At 44.3% G+C, this 21,156-nt stretch overlaps 3 protein-coding genes across 3 annotated transcripts; 2 read left to right on the forward strand and 1 right to left on the reverse strand.

Moving 5' to 3' along the window:
• Positions 1-129: 129 nt before the first annotated feature.
• Positions 130-759, forward strand: LOC308132362 (PITH domain-containing protein 1-like; the record flags this gene model as incomplete). The annotated part of the gene is made up of 1 exon (XM_080499441.1): positions 130-759. One exon carries the CDS (start codon positions 130-132, stop codon positions 757-759), a length of 630 nt encoding a protein of 209 aa, XP_080355567.1.
• Positions 760-1,521: 762 nt separating this feature from the next.
• drc4 (dynein regulatory complex subunit 4) lies at positions 1,522-8,833 on the forward strand (the record flags this gene model as incomplete). Its single annotated transcript, XM_080500022.1, has 8 exons — positions 1,522-1,557; positions 6,231-6,326; positions 6,700-6,897; positions 7,186-7,386; positions 7,475-7,529; positions 7,614-7,798; positions 8,275-8,433; positions 8,519-8,833. 8 exons carry the CDS (start codon positions 1,522-1,524, stop codon positions 8,831-8,833), a joined length of 1,245 nt encoding a protein of 414 aa, XP_080356148.1.
• A 631-nt stretch (positions 8,834-9,464) lies between these two features.
• slc14a2 (solute carrier family 14 member 2) lies at positions 9,465-20,762 on the reverse strand (the record flags this gene model as incomplete). The annotated part of the gene is made up of 9 exons (XM_080500023.1): positions 9,465-9,479; positions 17,895-18,191; positions 18,280-18,329; positions 18,471-18,605; positions 18,788-18,935; positions 19,298-19,490; positions 19,773-19,901; positions 20,026-20,215; positions 20,609-20,762. The coding sequence occupies 9 exons, from the start codon at positions 20,760-20,762 to the stop codon at positions 9,465-9,467; spliced, it is 1,311 nt and encodes a 436-aa protein (XP_080356149.1).
• Positions 20,763-21,156: the final 394 nt, after the last annotated feature.

Genomic DNA, 21,156 nt, shown 5'->3' on the forward strand with positions numbered 1-21,156 from the left:
TCTCCTCAATTCAGGGTTGTCTTGGACATCTTGGAGGCACTACTTGCTGAGCTCATTTCCCTCAATAAAAACGCTCAGGGCAGTTTGGTACATTTGGTTTCATTTATCCGCGGCAGCTTCAGCTTCACGATGTCCGGCCATGGTCACGGACACGGTCAGGGCTGCGGATGCGAGGGGGAGCATGAACCCGCCGAGCGGGGCCTGGAGTACGGACTGTACCGGCGGATCGACCTGGAGAAGCTCCAGTGTCTGAACGAGAGTCAAGACGGCGACGGGAAGTGGGTGTTCAAACCCTGGGACCGGCGGAACGAGCGGGACCAGTTTGTTGAGAGTGACGTAGACGAAGAGCTGTTGTTCAACATCCCTTTCACCGGCAGCGTGAAGCTGAAGGGCATCATCATCTCCGGGGAGGACGACGACTCTCATCCTGCTGAGATACGACTCTACAAAAACATCCCCCACATGTCCTTCGACAACACGGGCAAAGAACCAGAACAAGCCTTCAGCCTGAACAGAGACCCCACGGCAGAGCTGGAGTACCCAACAAAGATCGCTCGTTTCTCCAACGTCAACCATCTCTCCATCCACATCTCGAAAAACTTTGGCTCGGAAAGCACCCGGGTGTACTACATCGGCCTCAGAGGAGAGTATTCGGAGGGTCACAGACACGAAGTGACGATCTGTAACTACGAGGCGGCAGCGAACCTCGCCGATCACAAAGTGGAGAGCATCATCCCACAAACCACCTTCATTTCATGAGACTGGGAAGAGGTGGGAGGAGCATTGTACACCTTAAACAAGGACAGTCTACTTGACATTTGTGATTTCCTCCAGGGGTGTAACAGAGGCACTTGAAGAGAACTTCAACAAGCTTCAAGCTTCCTCAAATAACATTTGCTTTACCTCACACTGTTGATCTGGTGTTAGGTGACCAATGTCCACTGGGGGGTGCCAGCAAGATGTGTTTGGTGGCTCCTGGTCTTGACTGGATTTGGACTCAGAGTCAACCGTGTGACTAGAGATGGGTGTTGTTTCACAAACTTCTTTGGGAATGTCGGTCTCAACTATCTTGGTGATGGGCTCAATAGAACCCAAAATTGTTGAGCTGGGCAGAGTCACACTTTGTGTCGAGTAGTTTGAAATGGGTATTTTGACAAATGGCCTGTCTGTCTTTTCTATCTGTAAATGTCCTGCTCCTACTAAGTTGTTCAAGGTTGACATTATTTAGTACAGGATCAAACAAAACAATTGACTGAGTAGAACAAACACTCTCTGAGTGCAGGGGCACTTAATGTAAGCTACTTTGACTGGGATAGACAGTTAGACCTTTAAAACCCACTTTTACAGTAGCTGACTCATCTACAGGCCGTTTCTCAGTCTGGATAAAGCTTACTAAACTTTATCCAGAACTTTTTCTTTGAGTGGGACTGTCATGATTTGTTGATCAGGGGTAGTCCCTCTGCCCTGACCATTCCCAGTTTCCCCTGACGGCTTGGTTCTCTTCAGGCACCCGACGGCACGATGTCCTTCCTCTCCGCAGACAAAGCAGTGGTTACAGTTTGGATTGGCTTGAGAAGCACATTTTTGACAGCTCCTTCTCTCTCGTTGTGGCCTTCTGTCTGGCTGAGGTTTTGGGTCTCTCTGTTCAGGAGCCGGGACAAGAGCTGTTATTACCTTCAGACTTTCCATGGCTTGAGTCAGTGCTTCAACTTGGGCACTTAGTCTTTGGAGTGTGGAGTCATTATCAGTCTGGTTCACTTTTACGTTCTCCTTTGTTTTCTCTTTGGATTCAGTATTAGTTATGTGGGCATGACTTACTTTTGGGGCAGAGCTGCGGCCAAGTCTGCACTTCCTTTCACTTTCCTCCATTGTAGTCTTGATTACTTGGCATAGCAGCGCCTCATCATTAACGTTACGGTCGCCTAAGAGGGTTTTTAAATCTCGGCAAACACTCGTATTTCTCCCCTATTCCCTGACAAATAGTGTTGAGAAAAATGCACTGAATGGTGGACATGTCATACTTGACAACTGAATCTGGTTGTTTCATTGAAAACAGGATCTTTTGCTTCAGTCCTATCATCCTGTACAAGAACTGCTGAGGTGTTTTGCTTTCATGCTGTTTGGCACACATCAAGTCTTGGAAGAGCTCTGTGCTACTCTTTTCACCTAGGTGGGACTGCAGGAAACTTTTAAGCTCTGCAACTGTAAGATCGTCTTATATTGTTAGCATATCTCGAAAGTTCCCAGGCTTTTTTGCACGCAACACTCCTCTAATCACTTCGTTTTGAGTGTGATTCTCTCTGAGAGCCTCATTCATCTGCTTACAGATGCTATTATAACTTACTTCGGATGTTGTGTCACTTATCATACTCCCATGTATTTTGAAATCTTTGCGGGAGAGCAATGGCAAATCTCTCATGGCTATCATACTTTCACCAGTGTGGCTCGGAAAACTGGGCTGAGGGGAGTAAAGCTGTTGGGTGGGCTCACAAGCTGGAAAGAGTGGATCCCCTGTAGCGGGTACGACTGGTGATCGAGTATTCTGCTGGTTGAGGGGGGTCGTGCTGGATGCAGTCTTCCTGGGTCTGGGGAGGCCGCAGCGGACAGAGTTTGGTTCAGCTGAGCTGGAGTGCCGTCATAACAGGCGAGCAACGTCTCAATGTCCATGTCGCTGGTGCCCCCTTGTGGCTGAGCAGGGTGAAACTGCTTGTTTGTTTGTACTTGGTTCACCCTCTGGAGACACTAAACCTTGTTCATGACTTGCTATGGCCCCATCTATGATGCACTCAAGTCTCTCTAGTAAAGGGAGACCTTGGTCCTCCCGGCCCAGAACCGCGTGGCATGTCAGATAGTTGGTAAGATACTCAACACAGCTTTCTTCACCATCTTGACTCAATTGACTGGAGTCGAGTCCTTCGACATCTCCAATAGAAGATACAGTGAGGTGGGCCTCACTAGCAGTCAGCTTGAGTAGCTTCTTCTTGATGTTCCAGAGTCGTTGTTTTCTCCCGCCGGACGACATCTTGCTGGTCTCGGACGCTTGGGTTTACAGTGCTGCACTCTTTAGGCTGGTGTACCCTCTTCACTGGTCACTGACCTCTTTGCTGTACACTGGGTTACCCCTGGCTCTGGGAACACGCAGTACTGGAGGTCCTGGCATTCAGTATCATTGGATGAGCAGCAACACATAGGCGTACAGTGTGCTGATCCCGGACGTGCCCCCACAATCTGTTACGGGTCCCAAACTGGGGCTGACACAACAGCGAATGCGTAATCTGAAAATAGGCAACAAAGGGAAGACAAATGAACACCTGGGAGCTGCCGTTGATGGTCGGATTGCATTTGAAGAGACCCGGAGGCGCACCGCAAAACCAACCCGGCGCAACACATCACACCCAAGGTTCCACCTTACTTCAAGTTTCCTAATAACACTTCTAAATTCAGGAAAACACCATATGAAATATATACAAATCTGAATACATGGGAACAAAAATCAAAACGTTATTTTCACCTCCAATTAAAAAAAAAAAAAAAAAAATGTGGTCACATATTTTTAAGTGTGCCTGCATCTGCACAGTAACAGATCTTATTCGAGTTGATCATTTTATTTGTATTTTTTTCCGTGCATCTGCTTTGTATTTCTTTTACTTTTATCTTAGTATGTGTGTCATTTATTTGTATCTATGATTGTAACTGTTCCATGTGATGTCGGCTGGAAAAGAAAATGCAAAGTAAGGCAGTTGTCAGGAGTCACACACCTCGCTCCGGCACCGGATCCTCTCTGGCACTCCTGCAGGCAATCAGCTAATTGATTGCCATGCAGTCTTAAGCCCTGCAGTGAGGTGGGTCCGGTGCCAGAGGATTGTCTATTCCTCAGTCCGTGTGGAGAGTCTCCTGTGGGTTGCCCCCGCAGATGAGTCGGTGTTGTCCTCCCCGGGGAGTGAGTGTCCTCCTCGGGGTGGTTCCTGTTCCGTCCCGAAGTTCCCCGTCCCGGTTCCATCCCGGTTCCAAGAAGTTCCCCGTCCCGGTTCCTAGAAGTTCCCCGTCCGGGTCCCATCCCGGTTCCAGGAGGCCCCCCAGAGATTCCCCCGGGTCCCGTCCCGGTTCCAGGAGGCCCCCCAGAGATTCCCCTGGGTCCCGTCCCGGTTCCAAGAGGCCCCCCAGAGTTCCCCCCGGGTCCCGTCACCGTTCCAGCTCCCCTTTCCCTGTTTCCTCAATAAAACATTGACGTTTGCAAACAACTTTCTGTTTCAGGTCTGCTTTTGGGTTCAGGACACTCCACGCGCCGGCTCCCCGCCGTGACAGCAGTTGGACACGAGTGTGAAGAATCACAATACATAGAAACACACTGAGGAGAATCTGAGTATCAGAGGGTAAGTGAGACTTCAATTCTGGGCCATGTCGACATTGTCAACTGTGTTACTTCTGACTGATTTCATAGTTGCTTGACAGTCTGTGTTTATGTGTTCTATAGATTCTTGGGCTTTTAATCCCAGCTAATTGTGGCTCATGCTGTTTCATCTGTCACCGAATGTCTGGTTAGAAACTTTTCCCAGCCTCAACAGTCCTGTCATTAGGCAGCCATAGGACTTTGGTGTCATCAGTCACAGTTCCTTTCAACATGTGCAAATAAACCTGTCAGATTGTACTTTTTTTTTTTTTTTTACCCTGAGGTGAATACTTTAGATGCCTGTAAAAGTTTATTGCTCCTCGTATGATGAAAATATAAATAATTGTTGTCCTGAAAATGTTTGTGCATATTTTAGTCAATTCAATTCAACTTTATTTGTATAGCATCAAATACAACACAATCGTTGAAACTTTTTTTTCCCCACATACATTCTTTTTCTTCCACCCCTTTATTTTATCCAGAAGGTTAGTAGACAACTGGTTCTCATTTTCAATAAGCCTTTTCTCATTATTTATCTCAATGGCAACAAAAATGTGGAGAATTCTGTTTTGGTGTTTGAAGAAAAATCCTGGCTGTTAAATTTGGTAGTGGAATAGTGCTCCAACTGGGAAAATGTGCTAAGGAACCTCAGAAATTCTCCGGGCAGAAAGGAGACAGCTACCATCTTCTATACCGCTTTACCACTCCAGGAAAGAATCCAGAGATATTTTCATTAGGGACCGAGCAGAAAGGTTGAGGCCTGGAAATGGGACCCTATTGTTTTTGTAGTATTATTATTATTATTAGGGACTGTGCACGAAAGGCCAGTTTTGTTAATGACTGGGCAAAGATGCTGCAGCTGACAATGACGAAAAGAGATGAAAAGTTGATATCACTTTGTCTGTGATGTCATTGCCTTTCATCATTGTCAGCTGCAGCATCTTTGATGACGTCACTTTGTCTGAGCCAGTGACAAGCAGCATCAGTAGAAAACTGACACTCCTACTGGGAAAGAAAACACTGACATTTCCCAGACTGAGCCTCATTTCATTGAGACAATGGTAAGTACACACAATAAACTTCCTGATGCCCAAAACAGTTCAGGCTGGAAAATAAGAAGGAAAACTTGAAATTTCCAGAGCAAAAGTTGTGGGCCTGTGTCTCGCTATCAATATAAACAGGGTTTGGAGGAAGTATGTAAAAGTGAATGGATGAACTATAAATAGTGTTTTTCAAGCATTTGAGGTTCAATATCCTACATATTGTTTCAAGAGGTCGTTTGTCCATCAGCAATTAAAACTAACTTGATGTGAGCAGATTCTGAAGCCATGACAGTAACGTCTTCATGGCATTCTTTAGACTAATTCCCCTTTTGTCCTGATGAGAACCACAAGTCTCCCTGGCGTGTCGTTGGTGGCTATATTTGTTATTAGTGCGCGCGCCCCCTGGTGGTGCATGCTCGCCTGTCGCCATGGCAACGTGTGTTTGAGCGCAGCAGCCTGGAGGAGCCCCGGGTTTTGATCACAGATCGTCTAATCTCTGCTCTTTTCCTGGCGGGACGAACATTGGCCGTTTCCGAGGCTCGCCTTGTAGAATAGAAGATGGTAAACCAAGTGCAGTTTAAATGAATTACTTCTTCCTGTAAAGCTTCATAGGTGTTATGAGAGCTTAACTGCCGGTCAATGCCAAGCTTCATTTTCTGTGTATTGTTCCTGTGCCTGCCTAACAGGCCAGACACTTGCTATTTTCTTGAAAAACGGAATTAATCATAGCCAAGTGATATTTCACTGAAATGTGTATTAAATGAGTGTAATATAACATGTTGTCCCTCTCCCTGCAGCCACCCAAAAAGAAAGGCTCCAGCCAAATGCCTGCCAAGGAAAAGACACCTGTACTGATAAATGGACTCACCAAGGAAGAAATGTCCAAGGAGCAGGTAGTTGTACTGTATACTACATAAATATAAAACGGTGTTTATATCTATGGTATTCTATCAAAACCGGTCATTTTGATTAGTGATTGTTTAATACATTGTGAAAATGTACAAGATGGTTTAATTTAAATGGTTTGAAGAAACAAGCTGATATGAATCGCCTTAAAGAGAACGTTATAAGCCAAAGTATTGATAGTTATATTTGTGTGTGGCTTGGGGGTTTAAGTTGATGAGCTATATTTTAAAGTATCAAGTAATGATATAATGCAAATCTTCCATCATAATTTGTTATTCTGTTCATCTCTGTCTAAAATGTCCTCACAACTTGATCATTTTCATGTAAAAAAAACCAGTAACGCCGGTCTCTGTATTTCAGCTAGAGGAGTTCAACGCGCGCCTCCGAGAAGACCTGGACCGAGAGCGAGAAGAGAGGAACTACTTCCAGCTGGAGCGAGACATGATCCAGGGCTACTGCAAAGTCCCGGAGAGAAAGCTGGCAGAGGTCAAGGCAGAGCTGAAGAATGTGGAGAAGGAAATCGAAGAGGATGAGGCTCATCACCAAATAGAGATCAAGGTACAGACTAACATAAAATAAATTAACAACCAAAATAAAAATAAAAACACACAAAACAAATAAACATAACAGAGCAAAGCAAAGCAACCCCCCCTCCCCCACCCAAAAGTAAGTAAATTAATAATAACGGATCTAGAAATGGAGCAGGGTGCAGCTTAATCATATTTACTCCTCTCCCTTCTCCACATCAACAATCAATCATTCTACACCCCAGTGTGTTATTTGTCTTCATATTTACTAAACATATGGATCCATCCCATTTGCTCGGGTGTTTGTGTCTCCTCCCAGGTGTACAAACAAAAGATGAAACACCTGCTGTTCGAGCACCAGAACACAATCTGTGAGCTGGAAGCAGATTCTGTCGTCTCTGCTGAGGCGGAGCACAAAGATCAAGACAGAATCGAGAAGGAGCTTCACCATGAAGCCTGGGAGCTCGCGGTAGAAATTCAGCGCCTCCAGAATGGCTCCCTTGTGGAGGAACTGAAAATGGTTTGTGTGTTTTGTTTCTATTCATGTTCCCCAAGACGTATTAACTAAATGATCATCCGAACCACAACCAACGACTTGATTTGAACAGAAACACGATGAAGAGATGACCGCGACAAAGGGCACATGGGAAGAGTATTTGGCAGGTAAATCTTTTTTGAGTTCAGACTCAGCATCTCGTGCTGTCAGAAGAAATTCGGCAACTGATGATTGTCTCACATTTTGAGCAGAACTTGCAGAGAAGTCTACGAAAAAGTTACTGGTGATGCAGCAAGAGCAGGAAAACACCAGGGAGACGGCGCTCAGCGACAGGCAGCACGCGTGGAACAGCCACATCACTACTCTGAGAGAAGAAGCCCTCCAGATCGGGTGTCAAGATATCAGGGACAAGAAGATGGACGTCATCAAGTTGATGGTACGAACACAGAACTAACTTCCCGATGACCAAAACCTAGTTCAGGCTGGAAGATAAGAAGGAAAAACAAAAAGATTCCTGGAGGAAGTTTTGTGTGCCTGCCTCTCGCTGCTGACATCTTCTGGTCTCCGTCTCCATGGCAACGGACGGAGTTGAGACCATGTCATCAGCTTTCCAGCTCCTTCATTTTTTTTTTTTTGTGTGATTTTGGCAAATTTCTTTTTTTTGGGGGGGGGTGGGGGAACGGGTCGTGCGATCATTAACAGAAGTTGACACTATTCCTGAATGTTCCGCACATTCTCATGAGCTTTTCAAGTTCGTGCTCCCACTGGTGCGCGACTTGGCTACATGATTTCTTACTCATGTGAGATAACAAGACAATATCTACTGTGATCATGTTTGTCATCGATGTGGATCAGGTCTTGCTTTTGTTACATGCCGTGTATGTTTTTCTCTCTTTTGTTGACATTTTCTAGACAAGCATCAGCGAAACTAAGAAGGTGCAGGAATGTAAGAGAACGGCGCTGCGCACTCTCCTGCAGGACAACAAGTGTCTTGCAGAGTCAATCTCAAATGAGGAAAACAAACAATCCGCCGGTGTTCAGAAGAGAATTAATTACTACTCGGAGAAAACGGTCAGTGTCATCATGTGCATTTGTCATTTCTGCTGTGCAGCGTGGGCCTTATTCCATACAGTTCATGTATTTTTTTTTTTTATAGGACACCTTCGAGAACAACAAGATCAAGAAGCTGATGGCTCTGAGGCGAGATCAGGAGGCTCAGGAGGAGAAATTCAACAAACTTCAGTTGGAGAAGGAAGAAATCCAAAAGGCATTTCTTGAGACTCTTGAGAGGGTGCAGCAGGAGGCCGATGTGGAGAGCCTGGGGCTGGAGGAGGAGGTGCAGGCACTGGACCTCGCCGTGGAGGAGACGCAGGCTCGCCTCAGCTCCGTGCTTTCAGCTTCCAACCTGGACCACACTGCTCTCAGACTGATTACTGGCAAAGCTCCGGTAGTGCGTCACACTTTCTCCTAACTCCTGCACTCTTATATACTGTCCTCCAGTACCCGGCCCCGAATAAGCGGCAGAAAATGGATGGCTGGATTGATAGCTCGCTCTACATTTATGCGCAAGTAGAACCGGGGAACGAGAGACACTTGTTTGAGAGCCGTTTGTCCCAGGTTCTTCTATTTTCGACTTGTACGTGAATTAGTCCATATTGAAAATGTCCTCCATTACTGATACCCAGGCTCTTTTGATTCAGTGCCTCCGTCGTGAGCCAGTCGTTTGGGATGGCTTTCTTGGCTGTTTGCCAAGAGAATCTTAGGGTGTGTTCACATTCCCCTGTTTGTTCGGGACCACAGCTCTTTTCAGGGCAAAACCCTCTCCGTCACTCTCTTTGGTTTTACTCACATTTAGTTCGAGGCACGATATGTCACACCAGTACACAAATTCGGTGAGAGAGGAGCTGTGGTGGTTTGATGAGCCAGACAGCATGTGATAGGGTCGTCGACTGAATTGTCGTTGCGATACAAAATGTATCTCGCCTTTTCAGAAAGAGGCGAACACTTAGCATCAAGCTCCATGCAACACAACTGAGTCTCTATCAGAGGCTAATTGCCTCTCTGCCCTCTCCCAGGGTAGCACGGGGACAAAAGGAGCAGAGCTACAGGGAAGATGCCTATGGAAAGCATGGGAGTAGGAGAGCCGCAGTGCCTGAGAGAGGACAGCAGCCACCTTAGGGAGAAGAACCTGGTGGCCTGAAAAGGCGGCGGCAGGGGGACTTGGTGTGGGTTTTTAGTGAATAAAATGGCCAAGAGGGAAGCTGACTCTGCATCTCAGTGTCTCATGTTGCAAATATCCCAGAAATGCTGACAACTATTTTCACTTAGTTTTACTGCAGAAAAAACACAAAAGAATAGATCATTTAAATATTCAGAATCAATGCACTTTAAACATGAGCACCTTAAAGGTGTCTACAGTGTCAGGAGTCACACGCCTCGCTCCAGCACCGGATCCTCTCTGGCACTCCTGCAGGCAATCAGCTAATTGATTGTCAAGCAGTCTTAAGCCCTGCAGGGAGGTGGGTCCGGTGCCAGAAGATTGCCTAGTCTTCAGACCGTGTGGAGAGTTCCCCCCGGGTCTCCTGTTGGCTTGCTGCCGCAGGTGAGTCGGTGTTGTCCTCCCCGGGGAGTGAGTGTCCTCCCCGGGGTGGTTCCTGTTCCGACGCCCGGTTCCGTCCCAAGAAGTTCCCCGTCCGGGTCCCGTCCCGGTTCCGTCCCAAGAAGTTCCCCGTCCGGGTCCCGTCCCGGTTCCAAGAGATTCCCCCGGGTCCCGTCCCGGTTCCAAGAGGCCCCCCCAAGAGATTCCCCCGGGTCCCGTCCCGGTTCCAAGAGGCCCCCCCAAGAGATTCCCCCGGGTCCCGTCCCGGTTCCAAGAGGCCCCCCCAAGAGATTCCCCCGGGTCCCGTCCCGGTTCCAAGAGGCCCCCCCAAGAGATTCCCCCGGGTCCCGTCCCGGTTCCAAGAGGCCCCCCCAAGAGATTCCCCCGGGTCCCGTCCCGGTTCCAAGAGGCCCCCCAGAGATTCCCCCGGGTCCATTCCAGCTCCCCGTTCCCTCCCTGCACAACTCCGTTCCAGCTCCCCTTTCCCTGTTTTCTCAATAAAACATAGATGTTTGCAAACAACTTTCTGCTTTTGGGTTCAGGACACTCCACGCGCCGGCTCCCAGCCGTGACATACAGTCTGTAATCATATCAGACATGGTGCAATGCCCAGTGCACTGAAGAGTAACAGCAGTGAATTTGAATGAAAGTTGAATGACATGTCGTCTTTGTCTTTTTTACAACTTTGTATGTTCATGTCGTGAGCCGAGGTGGACCTGTTCCAGTTTTGCTCCAGTGGCTTCTTATTAGGCACCAAGTTTCTCAGATCGTTCAGATTTTCACATACCAACAGTCACGACTGCCATGCAAGGTGCTCACAGGCCACCAGGATTAGTTTCTTGTCCTAGGACACTTCAACACAATCGTATTAATACATTTGTGTGTTTTTTGAGTGTATTCATTTTTTTAAATTGAGCTCTGGCTCAATGCTTTTAAGGCAATGACACTCCTCACCGTTGATATTACTGACACTGATTCATGAACTTGGACTGAACACACCCACAGACCAAACTGCTTCGTTAAATATTACCTTGCATTTAAGACCCCCCCCCCCCCTTTTTTTTTTACTGCTTTCATAAGGTTGGCAGTTAATCACAGATTATTCTGAAAGACATGAATTCTGTTTCCTTCAAGGACTGCTGAGTTGCAGATTACAGATCTTTTTTTTATTCAACTAATTGATGGAGCTTCTGTGAAATAGACTGACCGCTCATCTAATGTGTGACGGCAATCCTACAATTATACAGTTAAGTCCACATTACCGTCACAATCCTTATTCGGCTGCTTCCTTTTACAAGCCACGGTGAGAAAGACTTTTTGGCAAGAGGCCCTTGCGGCAAACACAGGTACTACTGAATTTAGTTTGTTTATTCACCTTCAAAGTAATGATTAGATCTATGTATGGGATGCCTTTATATGGTGTATAGAATATATACATTTGGAGATGGTCACAATCTCCAAATGCAGGACACAGTAAGTTCCCAGAAGACTGACCTCTGGTGGTACACTCAAGAAGAAGCAGGCAACTTCACATCCCAAGTTCTAAAGCTCCCTCAAGCAGAATATCATGTCAGAGAAAAGGATAATCTCAGCAGATTGATTCACTCTATCACTTCTGGGTGGATTGTAGTGGGCCTTGGTAGTGGGATGAGACACTGTCAAAGTGTTGTTGGCGTTGACGACCTGGAAATGTTATCACTGATGAATACAGTAACAGTGTGCATTGTGTGGTAACACATTCTCTGCATATTGCTTGTCATGCATGTCATCAACGGTATTACAAGAAGCTCGATGTACGCTGAAAAAACAATCACTGAAATAACAGACCACTCCATTGCTATTAATACAGGAGACAAGTCCGAGCTAAGTGCACTTCCCTTTCAAAATCGGCATCATTTCAATTTAAGTTCCACATGTCCTTCAGCTTCATGGCAAGAAACTCTTGACACACTGTCACAGCAACTTTCTCCCTGAACCTGTTTCCTGGTGCAGCAAGCGATGATAAATCTTAACAAAAGCCAAGTCCACTGTCATGTGAAGATGTGAAATGTTCATCTCCTTTGTTCCGTGCTCCATACCCAGTCCATCAAAGTGTCAGTAATGTAAGGCCCCATTTGTCAGCTCTCTCTGTGACTCAGTCAAGTCTTCTCTGTCTTGTCCTTTTCTCTTTTATTTTGAGCCTCACCTGTGTTTTTGATGTGTACAGAAAAGCCCCGTCCCCTCAGAGTCTCGTTGCCAGATCGTCATTGTAACCTGGTGTCATGGCATCCTGCGGATTTCACAGCGTATCTGGTGTTTGGATCTACTGGTGTTATTTTGTACTTGTGCTTTTTGGATTCATCTTTTGGACACTTTTGCCTTGTTGTGGAACTTTATGCAAATAAACTCTTTGAACTTTGACTTTTACATGAGTTTGGCTTTGGATTCACCAATGACCTATGACCCCATTTAGCCACAAGTCGTTTTCGAAGCAGAGCCATGTGAACAACGCAGTCAAACTGAAGAGTGATATTAAGCTGATATACTCACAACTTTTTATTGTCACCTGTCCAGCTTCATGGTATCAGATTGATGCTAGACAATCAGACAATCCTCAAGCAGCCAACCGTCGTGCACCTATCCTCCGACACCAAGACCATATCAAAACATGACCTCTTTTTTTGTGTCGTTTTCTAAAGCAGCGTCCTTCATGAATACGTTGCTGCTTCAGCTACCATGTTTACTGAGAACAGGAAGCCATTGAAAGTTTTAAGATGGTTTTGCACAGCAGGGTTAGTTAGACTTTGATAAAATGTTGACCACTGACTGAAAACTTAGCACTTTATCGAATACCCAAATTTGCAAAGCATACAGTTGCCTGAAGCAAACTGAACACTGACATCCAAAATCGTATGTTCAACGTAAATAGAACCGTAAAGACAAGCACATTTCAGCTGGGGGCTGTGGTGACATACTACAACTGTGTTCATACATTTGAATGCTATAAATAAAACATTTAATGGCAGAGTACTGGTTGTGAAAGGAAACATGTAACTGGAATCATCGCTTCACCACGTTAGGGTCAATCATCAAGGCCCTTAACTCTCAGTAGCTCAGGTTGTGCAAGGAAGAGCATCAGGATTAAAAATGTATGCCGAAAAATACACGATGCTCTGATCTGTGGGCAGGATTCCAGAAGACCAACAGGAAAAAAAACCCCACATTTTGTGTCAATGTGTATTATTGGTATAGGTGTGGATGTAGACCTCATTTAGCATGATCATAAATGGCAATGCATCCTTGTCGTTGCATGAAACAAAGTTTATAGTACCAAAGTCAATTGTTCTGCCCAGTACTGACCTGGCTGCAGACCTTCACTCTCAGGCCACCTCCACTGACAGGACAGAAATGCTTGGGGAAAAGTCTGAACAAAATCCCAACTCCGCTGAAATTAATTTCCCAAAATAAAAGTGATTTTCTCACAGGTGCGTTATTTAGTCAACAACATAACATAAAAAAAAAACTACTTCATTCTTGAATGAAGTATATATTGTTTTTGCCTTTTTATCTATGTAGCATTTAGGCCCATACAAGATCTTATGTTGTATATTCAGTAATATCTTGTGACCCATAGCCTTATGATTGAAATTAATAGAAAATCATAATGTATATTGCCCTAATGTTTATCCATTTTATATTTTGTTGTGTAATTCCCTGTGTGCTTAACCATTATTCATTTCATACTTGGTCCTTATTATCTGTGCTACCTTTTTTTTATTTTTTTTATTTATTCAGCTGCCACAGTTTCCAATGATTCTTTGTTGTTCACAAACAGTTTGACCCTTTGTTACCAGAAGTTGGCCACATTTTTTTTATTGCTATCATCCAGATCAAGTTTGCACGTGGACGTACATGTGTTTGCCCTATCTCGGTTTGGTGATCTGTTTAGGGCGCCTGCGGAAAAAAGTAGTTATTAAGTTTTATGGGTGGATGTCTTTTTGTATTGCAAAGATATTTCGATTTTTTTGGCTTTTCAAGTATCTTGCGTCTGGATTTGATCACCTCTGCGGTGGAGTTGAAAGGCATTTCCTCGTATTTTATATTGTTGATAACTCTTGTCAGGTGAATCAGGTGAGAGCGCTGAGTTGTTTCAGTAAAATAACAGAGGTCTAAATTGTAGGCGGTGTGCAAATTGACCTCCCTGAGCAAGACCGCATCTTGACAGGGTCAAAGGCCGCTGCTCGTACTAAGTGTAGTTAAGGCTAATTATGAATAGGATGGGCTAAATATAGAGAAGGTATTTCCACAAGGAAATTAAAAAATAAAAAGTTTTCTTGCTTTCTGTTGTTGATCTGTGCAGCTAATCTTTTGTCTCACTAATGTTCTATGCATTCCTGAAGTGTGTAAACAACTTCCTTCTACTTGTATCTGGATGTATTTTTGCTTTGATTGTATCACCATCAGCAGCAATGAAGCCAGACCAGTTTACTTTGTTACACTGAGAATCTTCAAAGACGGGAGAACAATGCAACAAAGGTCAATGTGCGACTTCACTATCATCATTATTAGAAGTACTGATATTTAGTTTATAAAATATAAGGGAACCGGCTGAGCCTTCCAGTGTTGCATGTTCTCCTCCGAGTTCTTCAGTTTCCTCCTGCCATCAAAAAATATGCAGGTCAAGTTAACTGGTGACTAATTTGCTCATAGGTGTGTGCGCCGTTGTCTGTCTCTGTGTGTGTTTGCCCTGTGGTGGACTGGCGGCCTGTCCAGGTGATACCCTGCCCTCGTCCATAAAAAACTGGATTTGGCTCCAGCGTCCGGCGACCCTGAACAGGATATACTGTAAAGCGGTAGAGAAGATGGATGGATAAAGTACCAGGATGTTTTGCTATCTCTGAATTGATTGACGCAAATACAACTGAGGACACAAAGTCATCCAGCTTTTATTGTTAAAATCTAAAAGTTCCAAACCTGCTGGAGGACGAGCTTCGTCTATCTGATGTTTCCAGAACGTTCCTGGGCTTTCTCTAGGTTCTCTGATTCCTTCTCACAGACCTAATGAACTGGTCACCCCAGAAAAATGGACACTGAGATTTCACTTGGAGTTCTTGGTGATAGTAAGTGGGGGAGCAACAGGCAGTAGAGACGAGCACTCTTTACTGTTTATGCAGAATTTGCATGTTCTCCATGTGCTCCAGTATGCCGGTTTCCTCCCACAGTCTAAATACATCAATTGAACAATTCTTTTTAAAATGTTGATTAGGGTTTATTTATGTTTCTTGTAATACAATATTATTTAGCATTATATTTTGGGAATGTCCCAGGTATGTTACACAAAACAAACAGCGAAGGCCAATACACACGTTTCAGTTTTCTCTTTGAAGATCACATTCTCGAACATATTTCGCTGAGTCAAACACATGTTTTACACTAATCTGAATCCTAAATTAGAACTTTCAAAAGCAAACATTTGAAAGTTTTACAAACTCACATTTTACTTGCAAAAAAAACAAAAAAAAACAAACCTAAAAAAACACATGAAATGTTGAAAATAAGACACAACCTTCTTGTGATGTTGATATTTGATGGCAGCAACACCTCGAATCACAGGGATAAAACACTGAGTGGCAGCTCCTCCTCCCATAAGGACCCTCTTTGAACATCTGGGAAATTGAGGTCAGCTACTGATGAGGATGAGCTTTATCAACAGACTTGTGCTTGTCTTTTGGTGAAATAGTGTGGACTTCATGCAGAATGTGTAGCTCCGTGATTCATGCTGTGATGGATATTGTAAGCGGTTTGACACTGTCTTGCAAGAAATGTCCTTAATAGTTTCACGAGTAAGTTAATCATTATTTTTAGGACATGTCGTAATTGCTACTCACAAGGCCCCCTTGTGTTACCTTGTGACTGCAGGTACATTATTACCTAGAACTGCTTTGTGGACTTTAGGACCCACAGGTAGTGCCGTTCCAGATATGCAAGCTGCCCACAGATGCTGGGTTATACAATCCCTGTTCTGTTTAGTCGACCGCATTGTGTAATCTGAACACATTTTGATCATTAGATCCAGTTCACACGGCATAGGAAAGGTCACGTAAAACACTGGCATGGGTTAAATGCACCTATAAGTCAATTTGATGCAGTGCCTCACAAGAACGCCGCAGGTTTGCGTGTAGGTTTGTCTCGTTGGTATCATGATTTGTGGTGAACTCCAAGGCAGACTCGTGCAAACACTGAAGTTTTAAAGAGACACAGAAGGAGACCTGACAGGGTTTCTTTCTTGCATGTTCTCTATGTGCATGTGTGGGTTTTCTCCAGGTCCTTTGGGCTTTTGTTACAACCCCCTAAATAATGCACATGAACTGAAAATGTGATCATATTAAATCAAGATAAATCACCACAAACTTGAGCGTCCTTATTGCTGTATAGGTTGGGATTCCAGCCTGGGGGTTTCTGCTGATATGGTGCACGATCGTACCGAATTGATGTTTTCAGAGATCATTTGCCACTATTGCAATTTATTGAACAAACACAAGTGATCATTGAATTAAAATAGAAAAAGAGTAAAATAGAGAAAGGAGAAAAATCTATATTTATTAGAGCAGTGTTTTTCAACCACTGTGTCACGACACAGTGGTGATATAGTCAGATGTCCATGGGAATGTATCCAATGTCACTTTTTTTCTAAAAAAAACATTTGCTCTAACAGCCACTGTCAGCTGGGAGAGCAGTTTGCAGAGTAATCATGTATTAATACTGTGGCAAGCACCACGGAAGAATTGCTCTGAGTCAAGATTATTTTCTGCTAACTGATCAGCAGAGGCTTTTATTTTGACATGAACACACACAACTGGAACTTCATAACAGGATCACACTCCACACAACATATTTCTCACTCATGGTTGCACAGCAACATCCAACAAACCAAACCAAACTAGACAAAATAATTAACTATCTGAACGGAGGAACAAAAACACAACACAAGCACAAATCAACACACACAACAACCCCAACAATAACTCTCAATAACCTCCGGCAACACATAACCTGAACTCCCATCATGCCCTGCAGCTACAATACTCTTTGCCACTAGATGGCAGCACAGAATTTTACCGGTGAAATCGAAACTTTTAGTGCGGTGGAAACGGGGCATTAACTGACGTCAGTCTGGTTAATCACCACCTCCTGCGGCTGCGCCCATCTTGTATCAAAGTACTGTGTCAGTGACAGTGATGGAGAAGTTTTTGAAAAGGAAGAATGTTAACCAGGATCTCAGCTCTGCGTTCATCCATCAGGTCCAGGTTTCACACTGAGTGAGTAAAAATTAAAAAAGAAATTGGGAAATACCTTTTTTCTGTATTTATTTGATTCCTGTTGATAAAACTTTGATGAGAATGACTTTATATTGTTAATATAGGCTACAGAGTTTAAAATTTTTTTTATTTTTGGGTGGTGGTGTGCCTCGAGATTTTTCCAAAGACAAAAGTGTTCCTTGGCTCAAAAAAGGTTGAAAAACACTGTATTAGAGGACATGAGCTCATGCTGTAATGCAATAGTATAAAACAGAATGAACATGCTTTGTGGATCCTGCACAGAAATGATCACAGAATAAGTTGGATAGACATTACAATATCGATGCGGCAAAAATCAGCAAGAGCAAGTAGAAAGAAATGCATCAGAGGTGTTGATCGCAAAATATACAGTCACCCTGAAATATTTTCAGCTATGCTTATTTAAAGTCTTCATCCGTCTGCGCTTCTTTATTACATGATCTCATACTACTTATATTACTTGTCCTCTGTGATTACCTCTGTCTGGCAGCTGAATAGTGCAACTATTCATTTTCATCATAGCTATTCTCACTGCTGTTTATATTTTCATCCACATCCTGTTCACCTCGTTCAGATCCTTGTTGATCGAAGCTTGTAATGTCATTTGTTCTCTCCACTGGTTCCCTTTTCGCTGTCCCCTCCTCCATCCTTTCAAGCATCAGTCTCAGCTGCTCTTTCTCGTTGAGTATCGTTTCTTCCTCAGCAGCTTTTTGCTGCTGCTCCTTCTGTTTTCTCTCTTCCTCCACCTTCTCCTTTGTCTCCTGCTTCTTCATCTTCCAGAAGTAGATCAGATTTTTCTCCGGGTACGTGACTTTAGCCAGTGGCAGCTTGAAAATGCGGTTGGTTCCAGTGGTCAGGAGGAGGAAAGTGAGGGCTGACAGGCAGAAAGGCCACGTGCAGGCCGGCAGACCAAACTGTGGACGAAACATTGGCCGCCGTTAGCATGGAGGTGTGCAACTGCTAGCTGGCGTTCAAACAAGGATAACCTAAATGTTTACTCACCGTCGACATGATGTTGGCAATGGCTGAGCCCAGGTATGCGCAGAAAAAAGCTGCAAGACAAGAAGATAAATATCTGATGATGAAGTAGTTATGAAATGCTCATTCAAAGATTAGATACCCTGTGTTTCACATGATTACGTTTGCAGGTCAGATGCATTTTTAGATGGTGTCTTTATTGGGAATCTACGAACCGCATACGAGGGCAAGCAGGTGCACCTGCCAGGTGAGGGCATAAAACATTCCTCCGATGGCGATGCAGGCGAGCACGCAGTTGTATCCCCAGAGGCCGAAGTAAATGTCCCCAAAGGGAGCTGCCAGAGCCAAGCCTGCAAGATGCAGACCTGTTAGACACCTGCGGTCAGTCGGACCCTTGAGCCATATATTCAACAGATGTTTTGGGGGTAACCATTGAGAAATCAATCACTCTCTTTCGGACGTTGTAATGTCTTGGCGTGCTTTTTTTCAGATGCCACAAAAAGCATGTCGTGCACTGTGTGGTCCTTCTCACCTGAAACCATCCCGACAGCAGATCCCAGCACAGCGTGAGCACACGTGATCGGGGACGAGATGAAGAGTGAGATGATGAAGATTCCTCCTGTCCAGGGGTTGTCACAGCCATAAACCTGGCCTACTCCCACAGGCACGGACATGAACAGCTACAAGGGTACAGACGGATTAAAAAGCAATAAAGGCGAATGAAGATGTTCAACATCGAAAATAAAATAAGAAGTTAACTTTTTTTGATTTTGTGTTGTGCTGTTGGTTAACACAGATAGGAATATATTTAATATATACAAAACTGACTGAAATGCCATGTTTGCGCATGCCAAAGCTTTTTAAAAGACAACATACTAAATTACATACTCATTTCCCCCAAACTATAACTCAATACCATGCAGGAAACATGGTATTTAATATTTGTGCAGCAGACTGTTCCTGCAGTCTCTTTTCTTAACAATGTCATACAAAGCAAAAAAAAACCAACAAACAGCCAACCTTGAACTGCACATTCACTGACCTTTGCAACGTCAATTTCAGCCCAGGTGATGTTGGGGAGCTCCGTGCGTGGCTGAATGAGGACTTGGGGGAAGTGGTGGTTGAAGTGGCCAGTGGCAACCATGTGGAGACACACCAGTATGTTAAAAGGCAGCGTGAACACCGGCAGATCCCACCGACTGTTAATAGATGCCAATGCACTGGATACAACAGGGCTGGAACACAATCCATACAGTATCATCAGTGCCAGATTTACTTGACATTTAACCAATAATCATTTAATCTCACATCATGACACTAACATTGTGTACTTAAATTGTATTGTGGCTTTTATTACGTTTATCTAACACGCCTTTATATTGTAACAACAATACCTGCGAGCACGCGAGATTATTTAGTCATGAGGAACTGGAACAACCTGTCTTACAATAAAACCACACAAACAAATGGTGTTTGGTTTGTTTATTTTTTGTTTTGTTTTTCTCTTTCTTCCTTACCACATCATGGACATGAAGACATTTGGAAGCAGAAGCCACCAGTACCAGTCGCCTGCTTTTGAGAACACGGCCATCAGCAAACCCACCAGGATGCCGTTGTAGCCGTAAAGCCCTGCGGCAATTGCTCCCCTGGAGGAAAAGTGGCAGCTCGGTAAGTACATCATTCAACGCGTCACTTTTTTATTACCTAAAGGCAACAATTCATCATCATCAGTGGCACCAATTAATTCAGGAATTTGCCTTGCTTGCACACCTGTTCTGTTTGAGGATGAGAGCAGAAATGGTCGCAAACAGTGTGCCCACAAAGCCGTTGAGGGCCCACCAGTAATTCTGCAGGATTAGGCCGGCGAAGATGATGAGGCCACTCAGAGGGTTGTTGACAAACATCACCTGGGCTGCTCCTCGCAAAACCCAATCCAGAAGCTGCAGGAGGATGAACTGTCCTGCAGGGGTAAACAAACTTATTTGACTCCGAGTGGAAGGTGTTTAACCCTAAAGGCTGTAAAAGACTAATCAGTGGCAGAGGTTTCATGCGTGACAGAGTCTGCCTGAGGGGAGAGAACTGATTTAACAAGTAAATCGTGCTCTCCTTCAGTATACACCGTTATGTTGCAGATATACATGATGTAATGTCACTCATACATTCTTGCCTGTACAACAGTGGAAGAACCGCTGCATAATATTTTTGTGTTCATCAGATGCATAGTGAGTAAGAAAGTCAGGTTCCGCTGAAATTCAGCAATTTATGAAACCGCTTTTGCATCTCTCCCTGTAAGAGCTGTTTTGTTGTTGTTGTTGTTGTTGTTGTTGTTGTTGTTAAAAAAAAAAAAACTTACTTGACATCCATTTCCCAAATGGTTCCATATCTCCAGAGAAGTAAGACACTCCCTTGAGGAAGCGGGCCCTGGCCCTCTTCAGCTTGTTCTGTTCTTGGTTCTCCTTCCCCTCCTCCACCTTTTCCACAGGTTGTTCATGTTCATGTTGTGCCATCAGGGGTTGGAGCTCCTGGAGCCACAATAACAGCCACAAATCAACGACTTGGTACAACTTCAAAGGGCTCTTTGGATCATTATGAGTGACTGACATACAGTGGAGATCAATGTGGGGTTGCTGGCCGTTTGTGTGGCGGAGGTGGAACAAGTGATATTCTGTTGAATATCCTGTGTTGAGAGAAGCAGAGAAAAACACTGAGCAACATAGCGCTGGCTATTTATTCCTCATAAATCCCATCATTTCTTTATTTAGCGTCACGTTCACTGAGTATCTTCACTTTGTTGTCCTACAAGAAAGACCCTTTATTTAAAATACTATTCATTCATTTCACACACGTCAAAAACATACACACATATTTGCTTAATGCTAATTGCCGGTTCTGTTTAAACTG

The sequence above is a fragment of the Blennius ocellaris genome (assembly GCF_963422515.1).
Source record: "Blennius ocellaris genome assembly, chromosome: 7".
In the NCBI taxonomy this organism is placed as follows: domain Eukaryota; kingdom Metazoa; phylum Chordata; class Actinopteri; order Blenniiformes; family Blenniidae; genus Blennius; species Blennius ocellaris.